Genomic DNA, 12,788 nt, shown 5'->3' on the forward strand with positions numbered 1-12,788 from the left:
GAGATATGTTCCCTCTATTTCCACTTTGGTAACAGTTTTTATCATGAATGGATGTTGAATTTTGTCAAATGCTTTTTCTGCTCTACTGAGATAATCACGTGGCTTTTTACTTTTCTTTTGTTAATGTGGTATATTACATTGACTTGCATATCTTGAACCATCCTTGTGAACCTGGGATGAATCCACTTGGTTGCAGTATATGATCTTCTTTATATGTTGCTGGATTCAGTTTGCTAATATTTTGTTGAGAAATTTTTCATCTATATTCATCAAAGATATGGCCTGTAATTTTCTTTCTTGGTGGTGTCTTTGGTTTTGGTATCAGAGTGATGGTGGCTTCAGAGAATGTCTTTGGGAGTGTTCCCTCCTTTTCAATCTTTTGGAAGAGTTTGAGAAGAATCAGTGTAAGTTCTTCTTTGTATGTTTGGTAGAATGTGCCTGTGAAGCCATCTGGTCCTGGACTTTTGTTTGTAGGAAGTTTTTTTTTTATTACAGATTCTATTTCACTTCTAGTGATCGGTCTGTTCAAATTATCTATTTATTTTTGATTCAATTTTGGGTGGGCTGTATGTTTCTAGAAAGTTGTCCACTTCTTCTAGGTTGTCAAATTTCTTGGTACATAATTGTTCATAGTATTCTCCTACAGTTTTTTGTACTTCTGTGGTATCAGCTGAGATTTCTCCTTTTTCATTTCTTATTTTGTTTATTTGGGATCTCTCTCTTTTCTTCTTGGTGGTCCTGGACAGAGGTTTGTCAATTTTGTTCACCCTTTCAAAGAACGAGCTCTTGGTTTTGTTGATTTTTTCCTATCATTTTTTTAATCTCTATTTTATTTATTTCCTCCCTGATCTTAATTCTTTGCTTCCTTCTGCCAATTTTAGGTTTTGTTTGTTCTTCTTTTTCTAATTCTTTTAGGTGGTAGGTTAGGTTGTTTACTTGAGATTTTTCTTGGTATTTTGAGGCAGGCCTGTATCACTATGAACTTCCCTCTAACAACTGCTTTTGCTGCATTCCATAGATTTTCTATGGTTGTTTTCATATTCATTTGTGTAAGAGACTATTTCTACTCTTTGGAAATACACACTGAAGTATTTACAGGTCATGATCTTACTGTCAAATAGTTCAGAAAAAAACTGTGTACATAGGTGTACACATACACACACACTGTATTATTTTTGATTTTCAAATTTTTATAAGTTTGAAATTATTTCCAAATAAAAAGTTAATTAAAAAAAGAAAGGAAAAGAAGTCTTTGTTGCAACAGTAAGCTACAGACTAGTGGATCCCCATAACTGGGTCTGAATTCTTGCATGGAGCATGAATCCATAAACATACCAGATTGTTCCATATAAATAAATGTTCAGTAATCTTCCATATGTACGTGTCAACTACTATGAATGATAATATAAAAATGTATTTAAAAGTATAACTAAATTCATAGAATCTCTGAGGTATCAGATATTTTCTTAAAAAATTGATAATAAAAGTAAAATTATTTTGTGAAATAACAGAATTTGCCTTTAAGTGTCCCCTTACGTGAAATAAGGAACTTCTTACTATTCATCATCAGAGAGAACTATGATGATTCTTTCCATAGCTGTAACAGAATGGCAACAAAATACAACATAGGATCTTCAAATAATATAAAGTTAAAAGGAATATGAATGAAAAAAATCAAGCTTTAAAAGATTCAGGAGGTTTTGGTGGTAAGACAACACAGACCCAAATTTAATAAAGATAACTGAAAGTACTTTGTTCAGCTTTAAACACTAAGAAACATTGCATTATTACTAAACATTGCATTATTACTAGACACGGTTTTAACAGCAGACAATAAAATATGGAGGAAGGAGAAGAGAGATTTTGGATGTCTTCAAATGCCAACAGTAGGATCTGGCTGCCAAGAATCTAATGCAATATTAAGTAGCACTAATTAAAATATTATTTAGGAAGATAATAATCCAACTCTGTACTAGTCAGAGCACACATGAAGTAATGTGCTCAATTCTAAGCCTCAGGACTCCTGCTTATGGCCCTGAGAATAGTTTGTATCAGACTAACCCCCCTCTTGCAGAGAAAAACTGTGAAACCTGGTGAAAATAAAGGCAGCAACTGTTTAAATACGTTGGAGATCAACCAAGATAGTGGACACTTGAGAAGCCAGAATTCTGTTGGGGAGGGAAGCACAATGAAAACAGCCCACTGTACACCTCTACTTCTTCCCTTGGGACATATGCAGATCTCCCACAAGGGGAATAAAAACCCCTCAGAAAGCAGCCACTTTAGACAGAAACCTGCAGTCTTATTAGTGGAGGGAACAAACAAGACAGTATGTATGGCTGCAACATTAGCTGGAAGGTGAGGAAAATATTCCAGAGGGACAACCACAAACTCTGCATACATATTCTGCTCAAAACTCTGGCTGACCACCCCCGGACACACACTGGACATGTGTCAGGTAGCCTCTAAGCCAGCTGGCTAGGCCAAAAGAGAAGAGGATTTGAGGTTTGAGTGCAGTCAAATTAATTGCCTGCGAAAACAAAAATGAATATTCTCAATAGAAATATAACAGAACCCATAATCTCTAAACATATTATTCAATGTGCATAATATGATCCCAAAGTACTAGGCCAGTGATTCTTAAAATGTGACCTGCATATTCCTGTAAGTCCCAAGACCCTTTCAGGGGTCTGCAAGGTCAAAAATATTTTCATAGTAATACTAAAATGTTATTTGTCCTTTTCTCTCTCATTCTATCACAATGCTACAGTGCAGTTTTCCAGTGGTTACATGACTGTTTGAGGAAGTCATCTCTCTGGTAACTACCAGAAGGTATGCATCTGTATTTCTGTGTTACCTAAAAATGTTTAAAGTAGTAGGTTTTAAGTATAAATATGTATGTTTAGAGAGATTAACTCAGTTTGTTCTCAGTACAGTAGCTTGTGCTCTTATAGTTGTAATTTCTGTAACCTCATTATCATCCAATAAATTGATATTTGGAATCCCAAAGATTTCCCTGTGCCTACAAGGAAACACAAGAAGTACATTTTGTTACCTTATATGGCAATAAAAAATGTTTTGTAAATTTTTACATATTTTAAAATTTATCTAAAACTATAATTTTAGATTTTGCTAATATTTATACTAAAATAGAGAAGACTCACTTTCCCAACCCACAGCTCCAACATCTACATCAAAAGATGCTGATAAAGATGAAACTGATAACAGAGATCTCTAACTTATGGAAAAGAGGAATGTATTCTAAAAAATATTGTGTAAAATTAAAAATAAGTGAAAACGTGATGAAAGTTATCTTTCTCTTGGCTTCGGAGATGTTAATAATTTATGTTACTGTGTCTTTTGCAACAGAAATGATGGCCATTTTGAAAATAATTCCATTTAGAGAAAAATTAATTGAATGTTTTATTTTTAACACAGATGTGATGACTTTAAAAGTAAAAAATTGTTTAGCTTTTCAAACCAGGAAGGAAAAAGTCACTGAAGCATCATATGGGTTATCATATTTCATTGGCTAGACAAGCACAGTTGCTAAAAGACTAATAAAGGTGACCTTGCTAAATGCCTGCTAGATGAAAAATCAGTGAAAGAAACTACTATGGCACTGCCACATTCCAATGATACAGGAACTTGCTGAATAAAAGATTTAACTGTAAACATGAATATTAAGTTAATAAATCATCTGCAAAATTGTACTTCTGCCTAACAAACAGACAAATCTATACAGTTGGGTTTTGTGTTTTAATTGTATTTGTCCAGTATCAATAACAACTAAATACTGAAATTCCTTTATGTGAATGCTTGGCAACAAACAAAAGTGGTACTGAAAAACTCAAAGTATTAAGTAACATTTTTGGATCTCATGGTTTATCCTAGAAAAACTGTATTGACTTTTGCACTGATGATGTAAAAATAACAGTGGGTAAAGCTGCTGCCTTAGCCTTAAGCAAGACAGTTGCACCAAACTGTACTAGTTGTCACTGCATTCTTCATGGCCACATACAGTTTAAAAAAAAGAAAAAGAAAACCTGGTTTCACTTAACAATGCCCTTGATGAAGTAGTAAAAATTATTAGTTTTATTAAATCTTGACCTTTGAGTACACATCTTTTTAGTATTCTGTGTGACAAATCACGAAGTATGCAAAGTACTTCCATTGCATACAAAAGCACGATTGTCTTGAGGAAAATGGCTCGTGTGATGGTTTGAGTAAACCACCCACATTTTCATGGATCACCATTTCCACTTCAAAGAACAACTGATAGATATTTGGAGTTTTGGCAGACATTTTATTGAAAATGAATGAGGTGAGCTTATCAATTCCTAGAAAACAAAGTTTTTGTTGCCATGGACAAAATTTGTGAATTAAGTTGATAATTAGAATTTTTTAAAAACTTGTATCCATGAATATGAACTGTAAAGACTCCTCTAATGAGTGGTGATACTCATGATGAAGGTAATGTTTTGATATTGATAAAATGTGTCAACATTTGAAAGATCTACAAAACTCACTAAAGGTTATTTTCTAAATGTTACAGGATAGTGAAAGATCCATTCGAAGTACAATACAGACCAACAGATTTTAATGTAAGGGTATGAAAAGTTCATTGATATGTTTCAGATTCCACACTGCCAATACCCTTTAAGAATTTACTCCTTGTCAAGTTCTGATGTAGTGTAAAAGAAGAATATCTACAATTTTATGAAAAGGCTATTAAAATACTCCTTTCTTTCTATATATCTGTGTGATGCTGGATTTTCTTCATATACTTCAATCAAACCAATATAAAACAACACACAATTAGCAGAAACGAGAATCTAGCAGTTTTCTACTAAGCCAGATATCAAGTCAAAAATGTAAAAAAATACCACTATTCTCATTAAATTTGTTTTGGAAGACAGTTATTTTCACTAAAATGTTATTTATATTAAAAGAAATGGCTTTACTGTTGTTATTTTCAAAAGAATAAATATTTTAAAATTTTCTCAGTTTGAATTTCTAATATAAGAAATATCAATAGATATAACCCAAATAAACAAAAGCTCTGAGAGCCCTAAATAAATTTTAAAAGGAGCCCTAAGACAAAAAATTTGAGAACCACTGTACTACACACATAATGAAACAAGAAAGCGTGAAAATACAATCAAAGGACATCAACCCTGAAATAACCCAGAACTTGGAATTAGTACACAAGGATTTAAAAGCAGCTATTACAAGTATGGTCAAGGATGTAAAGCAAGATACCTGTAATGACTGCACAGATAAGAAATCTCAGCAGAGAAATGAAACTATAAAAAGAACCAAATGAAAATTTAGAACTAAAAAATACAAAATCAGAAATTTCCTAGATGGGTTTAATAGTATATTAGAAATTATAAAAGAGTCAGTAACCTTGAAGATAGACCAATAAAATTATTCAATCTGAAGAACAGAGGGAAAAAAAACATGAAAAAGAATGAACAGAGCTTAAGTAACCTACAGAAGAATATAAAGATATCTAAAATATGTGCAACTGGAGTCCTAGAATAAAAGTAGAGAAAAATAATGTGGCATAGTGTTCTATGTCAACAGGCCAAAACTGGACCGCCATCTGTTTTTGTACATAAAGTTATAATGGAATACAATTCATTCACTTACTTACAAGTCTATGGCTGCTTCTGCTCTACAACAGAAGAGTTAAGTAGTTACAACAGAGACTATGGCCAATTAAACCAAAAATACTTCCTATGTGATTTACAGATAGCTTGCTGTCCCCTGGTCTAGATCTTTTATGTCCTTACTGAAATTTTCCATCTAGTTATTCTGTCAATTACTGGGAGAAGGTATTAAACCCTCCAACTATAATTATGGTTTGTTTATTCCTCACTTTAGTTCTGTCAGATTTTGCCTGATGTATTTTGAAATTCTGTTATTGGGCAGTTACACATTCATGATAGTTCTTTCTGATAAATTGATCCTTTTATCATTACATAATGGCGTCTTTATGTTTGGCAGTACCCATTGTCTTGGAAGTTTGCTTTATCTGATATTAAAAAAGACAAACCAGATTTCTTATGCTCACTATTTGTATGGTGTATTTTTTTCTATCTAAAATATATTTCTTTTAGGTAGCATATAGCTGAGTCTTGCTTTGTATACATCTGGTAATCTCTGCTTTTTGACTGGAATATTGAGTTCATTTACACTTTTCTCTCACTGCTTTTAAGAATTTATTTTTATCAGTATTGAAGTGGATGTACATTGTTTATGAGTTTTGAATACAATTATATCAACCATAAAAATAGACCAAACAATTCTGCTTGTCCGTCAGAAAACAATTCTTGATCATGAGATTTTAGGTCTTCGTTTTGTTCTCATTTAAAGTAATAAAAGGTGTTTGCTGATCATTAGCTGGAGAAAACTGCAAAGTCAGTGAATCTGGAAACATTTATGACATACAGATGGCCAAGAGGCACATGAAAAGATGCTCAACACTGCTAATTATTAGGGAAATGCACATCAAAACTACAATGAGGTATCACCTCATACCAGTCATAATGGCCATCAACAAAAATTCTACAAACAACAAATGTCAGAGAGGGTGTAGAGAAAAGGGAACCCTCCCACACTGTTGGTGGGAATATAAACTGGTACAGTCACTACAGAGAACAGTATGAAGATTCTTTAAAAAACTAAAAATAGAGCTACCATATGATTTAGCAATCCCACTCCTGGGCATATACCCGGAGAAAACCATTATTCAAAAAGATACATGCACCCCAATGTGCAATGCAGCACTATTTACAATAGCCAACACATGGAAGCAACCTAAATGTCCATCGACAGGTGAATGGATAAAGAAGATGTGGTACATATATACAATGGAATATTACTCAGCCATTAAAAAGAATGAAATAATGCCATTTGCAGCAACATGGATGAACCTGGAGATCATCATACTAAGTGAAGTAAGTCAGAGAAAGACAAATATCATACGATATCGCTTATATGCAGAATCTAAGAAAAAATGATACAAATGTACTTATTTATAAAACAGAAACAGACTCACAGACTTATAGAACCAACTTATGGTTACCAGGGTAAAAGGGTGGGGGGTATGAACAGACTGGGAGTTTGGGACTAACATGTACACACTGCTATATTTAAAATAGATAACCAAAAAGGACCTACTGTATAGCACAGGAAACCCTGCTCAGTACTCTGCTAATAACCTAAATGGGAAAAGAATTTGAAAAAGAAAAAAGTTTCAATAGGGAATGCAGCAAGGAGATCTGATGTTGGTTAAATTATGGACTCTTTCCAATTAGTTGGCTCTCCCTCCAAAGCAAATGTACTAAAAATAAAATGACTTCCTTTCTGAAAAAAATGTTTTTCTTTTTATCATTCTGTAAACAATTTGACTATTATACGCCTTGTAGTTTCATTCCTGTTTCCTGTTCTTGGCGTTTGTTGAGCTTCTGAGATCTGTGGATTTATAGTTTTCATCAAATTTGGACATTCTATGGTCATTATTTCTTACAATAGTTTTCCTGATCCAATTACACATATATTAGGCCTCCTAAAGTTGTCCCATAGCTCACCAAGGCTCTGTCCATTTTTTTCCTGTGTTTTCAAAATTTTCTGTGTTTCATTTTGGACAGTTTTTGCTGCCATATCTTCAAGTTCACTAATCTTTATTCTTGTAGTGGCTAATGGCAGGATAAACATTCTTTTCAAGTGCACAAGGTATATTCGCCAAGATAGAGCATTTGTTAGGCCATAAAATAAGACTCAATGAATTCTAATACTGAAATATTAAAGAGATGCTCACCAAAATTAAATTTGAAATCAGTAATAGAAAGCTATCTAGGAAAAAAAATCACAAATATATGGAAATTAAACATTCTTAATTTTCTAAATTAGAAAATTTTTTTAACGAATGATGAAAATATATCAAAATTTGTGGGATGCATCTAAAGTCCTATTTAGAGGGAAATTTGTATCTTTAATATTTACATTTAAAAACAAGGAAAATACAAAATTAATGAAGTAAAGTTCTACCTTAAGAGCAAGGTAAACCCAAAGTAATTAGAAGGAAGAAAATTAAGAGCAAAAATCAATAAAAAGAAAACAATGAAAAAAATTAACAAAGCTAAGAGTTGGTTCATTGGTGTAGCTGCTCTGCAAAACAGTCTGGCAGTTCCTCAAAGGTTAAACATAAAGTTACCATATGAAAAGCAATTCCACTCCTCAGTACATATCCAAGAGAAATGAAAACACATGTCCACACAAAAACCTGTACATGAATGTTCCTATCTGCATTATTCATAAGAGCCAAAAAGTAAAAACAGCCCACACACACACAAACCAATCTTACACAGATATTTCCTTCAGAAAATATAGCAGGAGGGAGTATGTTTCAACTCATTTTATGAAGCCAGCATAATGCCAATACCAAAATTAGACAAAGATATTGGGCGGGGGGGAATTACAGATTATTTTGATAAAGACAGGCCTAAAAATCTTTAAAAAAATATTAGTCAATCAAAACCAGCAATGTATTAAAAGGATAACATATCATGATCAAGTAGGGTTTACCACAGTAACTCAAGGTGGTTTAACATTCAAAAATCAACCAATGTAATTCACCAAATTAACAGAAAAAAGGAAAAAAACCATGATCATTTCAACAGATGCAGAGAAATATTTGACAAAATTCAACAACCATTCATGATAACAACTCTCAGCAAATCGGGAACAGAAGGGAAGTTCCTCATCTTGATACCATTAAAATAAATAGGCAAGCCACAGATTGGGAGAAAATATTTGCAAAACATATATGACAAGTAACATATCTGGAATAGATTTTTTAAAAAACTTCTACAACTCAATAACAAAAAGACAAGCAATTCAATAAAAAAGGTGCCATACATCTGAACAAATACTTTGTAAGGAAGACATCTGAGTGGCCAATAACACAACAGTGTTCATCATCACAGATATCAGGAAAATGCAAATTAAAACCACAATAAAGTACACCACTACACAAGCACCTGAACAGCTAAAATACCAAATGTTGGTGAAAATGAGGAGCAAGTGGAACCCAGATACATAGCTGGTGGAAATATAAAACTGTACAACTACTTTGGGAAGAAATGATCCAGAGGGGTGTCAGAGTCCAAGCAAGGTAGGTAGGGTTATCTATATAGGAGGGCTGAATGTTCAGTGCAGGGTGTGGGAGCCTGAGTGGGGCAAGGAGAGCATTTGTGCAGGTTAGCGTATTGGCAGGGTCCAGGTTTTTTACTGCCAATGAAAGGCATTACAAACAGGGAAAGGGAGAGTCAGAATTGACCTTGGACTGGAATTGGTGATGTCACTGTGAACTCATGGTTTTCAATGTAGATAGACTGATAGTGAAATACATATAAATGTTTGTATGTGTATATGAATACATATGTGTGTATATCTGCATACATATATACATACCTACACACATTCCCTAGCTTTTTTCACTGAGGGGTCCTGGGAATAGCAACGAGCACAATTAATATCCAGATGTCAGCTTCATACTATTCTTCACTAAAAGGAGCCAGGACTCCCTGGAGAAAAGACTAATGCCAGGGCTGGGATAGGAAAGGTACAAAAAGCCTGGAACATCTTATTCTGCCAGTAAGTAAGAAAGGCCTCAAAGAATTATGGGAACATGTCAAGAAGATACAGAAGCCACCTTGAAGGGGTTCTCACTGGCCAAATGTGGAACAATTTTTACATCAATTAAAATAATAACAACAGATTTTCACCCATTGAATAAAACAGGAACCATAAGTCCTATTATAAAGAAATGAATATTTATTTAACATTCATTTATAAATAAATATAAACTGAAAGTGAGGAGAACTGGAATATTCACATCATTTCAAAGTACCTCCTCATAAAACATTTATTAATTGCAAAGGGAAAAATAACTTTACAGTGGAGAAGTTTGACAGATATCAAAGCCTTTAATATATTTAAATTCCTTATGAAAAATTTAACCAAATGGTCAAAGTGAAAATCTAATAAGACACAATGAAATTGTGTACCATCTGACAGTATGAAATACATCCTTTTGCTATATAGGACATTATTGGGACAACTGGCAAAACCTGAACAAGGGCTAATGATTAGATAGTATTAATGTAAATTGATGTTAATCTCCTAATTTTAAAAGTTGTATTGTGGCTTTATAGGACAATGTCCTACATATTTGGAGATGATGGAGAATCATCTCAGCAACTTACTCTCAAATAGTCCACAAAAATAAAGGCTTTTACTCTGTCCTTGAAAGTTTTCTGTAAACTTGAGATCATCTCAAAAAGGCTTTAAAGCCTTAAAGAAAACTACACACACACACACACAAATAAATATGTACACATATATATACATGTCAAACTCTAACTCAGAGTTAATGAATCAGAATCTCAGGGGCTTACACGATTTATGTTAAAGAAAGTCTTCAAAGCCTTTAATGTATTTAAATTCCTTATGAAAAATTTTCAATAATCCTATATTCATGACAGTAATGTTGAAGAAAGCTGACTGTATGACATTTATTTACAATACAGGTAAGGATGCCACTGGTCATTCCCTGTCATTCTGCTATCCTACTTAATAACAAGTGTGTTGTTACTGAAAAGTCAATGTAAATAAAAGTTTGCCTCTCACCATACTTCCTCGTAGAAGCATTATTGATTAGGAAGGTTGTGGGTCTGATCTTTTGTAAATAAATTCAAGCCTAAAGATTATCTATTCATGTAAACTAGGACAAACAAGATTTCTACCAAAAAAATACCTATGTGCCACACCTCATTAAATGCTAGGGAAGGCTTGAGCTTACTTGCTCCATAAATGCTCTCACAGCCTCACTAATGCAGTATCACAAGCAAATAGGTCACATGGTTTTGTGACTTTGTTTATTTAGTAACTATTTTACATTCTGAGATCTTATCTGACTTCAAATAAGCTGAATAACACAAAAAGTATTAACAACCATCAATACATTAGATCTTATAAAAATTAAAAATTTCTGCTCTTCAAAAGAAAGTGAATAAAGAAGCAATAAAAAGACAAAGAACCCAATTTTAAAATGGGCAAAAGACTGAACACTCTTCAAAACAAACTTCAAAAGCAAGACAAATTTTTTGCCTATTTTGAAACTTGGAATGAACCTCTGATGGAACAGGGCACTGAGATATGAGATTTTTTAAAACGGATATGACTTAATATCCTGTTTTGAAATACATTAAAAAAATTTTGAAATACATTAAAAAAATTTTGAAATATATAAAAAAATTCATTTTCCTCCATACAGTAAAGACTTAAACTGGCTGAGAATTGTATTCACTGAAAACCTGAATCATCTAAGAAATGTGAACAATCATTAGATATTGTTAGTGATTCAACTTTGAAACCAAAGTATTCCTTTTGTAAGTTTTGGATAGTTTTAACTGAATAGTCTAGTATCACTTACCCATATGGATAAGAATTTTCTGAATTTCATGCAACTAGACATAATACAGAAATAAACTAGGTGTTCAGGAAGATATAAGACCACAGTTGTCACTCACAGCTCCCAATTTTGAGATTCTGTGTTCATTAATATAGATTCATCAGTTTTACTGATAGATTTTATAATATATAGGCTTTATGGTAAATAAATGTTAACGTGAACTTGTAAAATCCATTTAATAATAAAATGCTGCTTCTATCAATTTTATATTTAGTGTTGTGACATAAATTTGACAAACTATTCCACTGCTTTAAAAAATGTGAAAAACAATGCTGGATTTAAGAACTGCTCTGTGTTTTACTGAGGCCAAGAAATCCACAGACCTGTGAGAAGGACACATTCACCATGGTAATGGCTAACTGCTTAGGTACATTGAATAGGGCACCAATCACAGGTATGATTGTTCCACAAATATATACAGTTCTTATCCCCATAGAATTCTGCATGGCATATTTTATTGCGATACTTACCGGTGCTACTATTTTTCCTGTCTGTCCAACTTGCAAGTCATTGGGAACAAAGCCAGCATCAACAGCAGCACGAGACGCACCAACTAAGGAAAAAATATTTGTCATTTTTTTAAGCTCTATTATTCAACTAGTTGGAATATTCACTGATAACAGTAAAAAAAAATACTGATATAGTACATACATAAAACATACATTATAACCTGTTTGGGACGTCATTATATAATGCTCCTTTACACCGTAACTTCACAGCTTTTAAAGAAAGGTATTATAATATCTTTACCCCTAGGACCAGATAAAGAAAAGAGTTACATACAACACAAGATAAAGGCTTAACCAGTATTTTCTATCTAAAAATAAAAATGAGAATTTAACTAGCCTTCTATCCTCATTCAGCAGGAGTCAAAAGGGGCCCTGTACTTGGAGAAAAGGTACCCCACTCCCAGCAGGGGTCAACAATGAGCCTCAGGTCCTCTTCATCTCCATCTAGAGAGGACAAAAAGGGGGAGCCCTAGTGAATACTCCTCACTACCTCTTAACACTCACAGATTCACCTCCACTACCCATCATGAGTCAGTCAGGACTGATCACATTCTGCCCTTCACTTACATTAGTCACTGCAACAAGCCCCAGACTCAAAGGTTATCCTTCATAACCCATACACTGATCCCCACAATGCCCTGCAGCTCCCCAATCTGCACCCTTCTCCCACTGCTCCCCAATTCCTGAAACCTTACACTATGATTTCTGGAATTCACAGCTTGATACCAGCAAAC

General features: G+C 33.5%; 1 protein-coding gene across 1 annotated transcript in view; it reads right to left on the minus strand.

Annotated features, from left to right (window-relative positions):
* Nucleotides 1–12,788, minus strand: part of ETFA (electron transfer flavoprotein subunit alpha) — an 85,208-nt gene that overhangs the window by 43,323 nt on the left and 29,097 nt on the right. Inside the window, exon 9 of the mRNA XM_022580136.3 lies at nucleotides 12,016–12,098. Coding sequence (XP_022435844.1) covers nucleotides 12,016–12,098 — 83 coding nt within the window. The remainder of the gene's footprint in view (nucleotides 1–12,015; nucleotides 12,099–12,788) is intronic.

The sequence above is a fragment of the Delphinapterus leucas genome, chromosome 2 (genome assembly GCF_059928025.1).
Source record: "Delphinapterus leucas isolate spDelLeu-1000000601 "Yukka" chromosome 2, BTC_Dleu_Yukka2, whole genome shotgun sequence".
NCBI classification, from domain to species: Eukaryota; Metazoa; Chordata; class Mammalia; order Artiodactyla; family Monodontidae; genus Delphinapterus; species Delphinapterus leucas.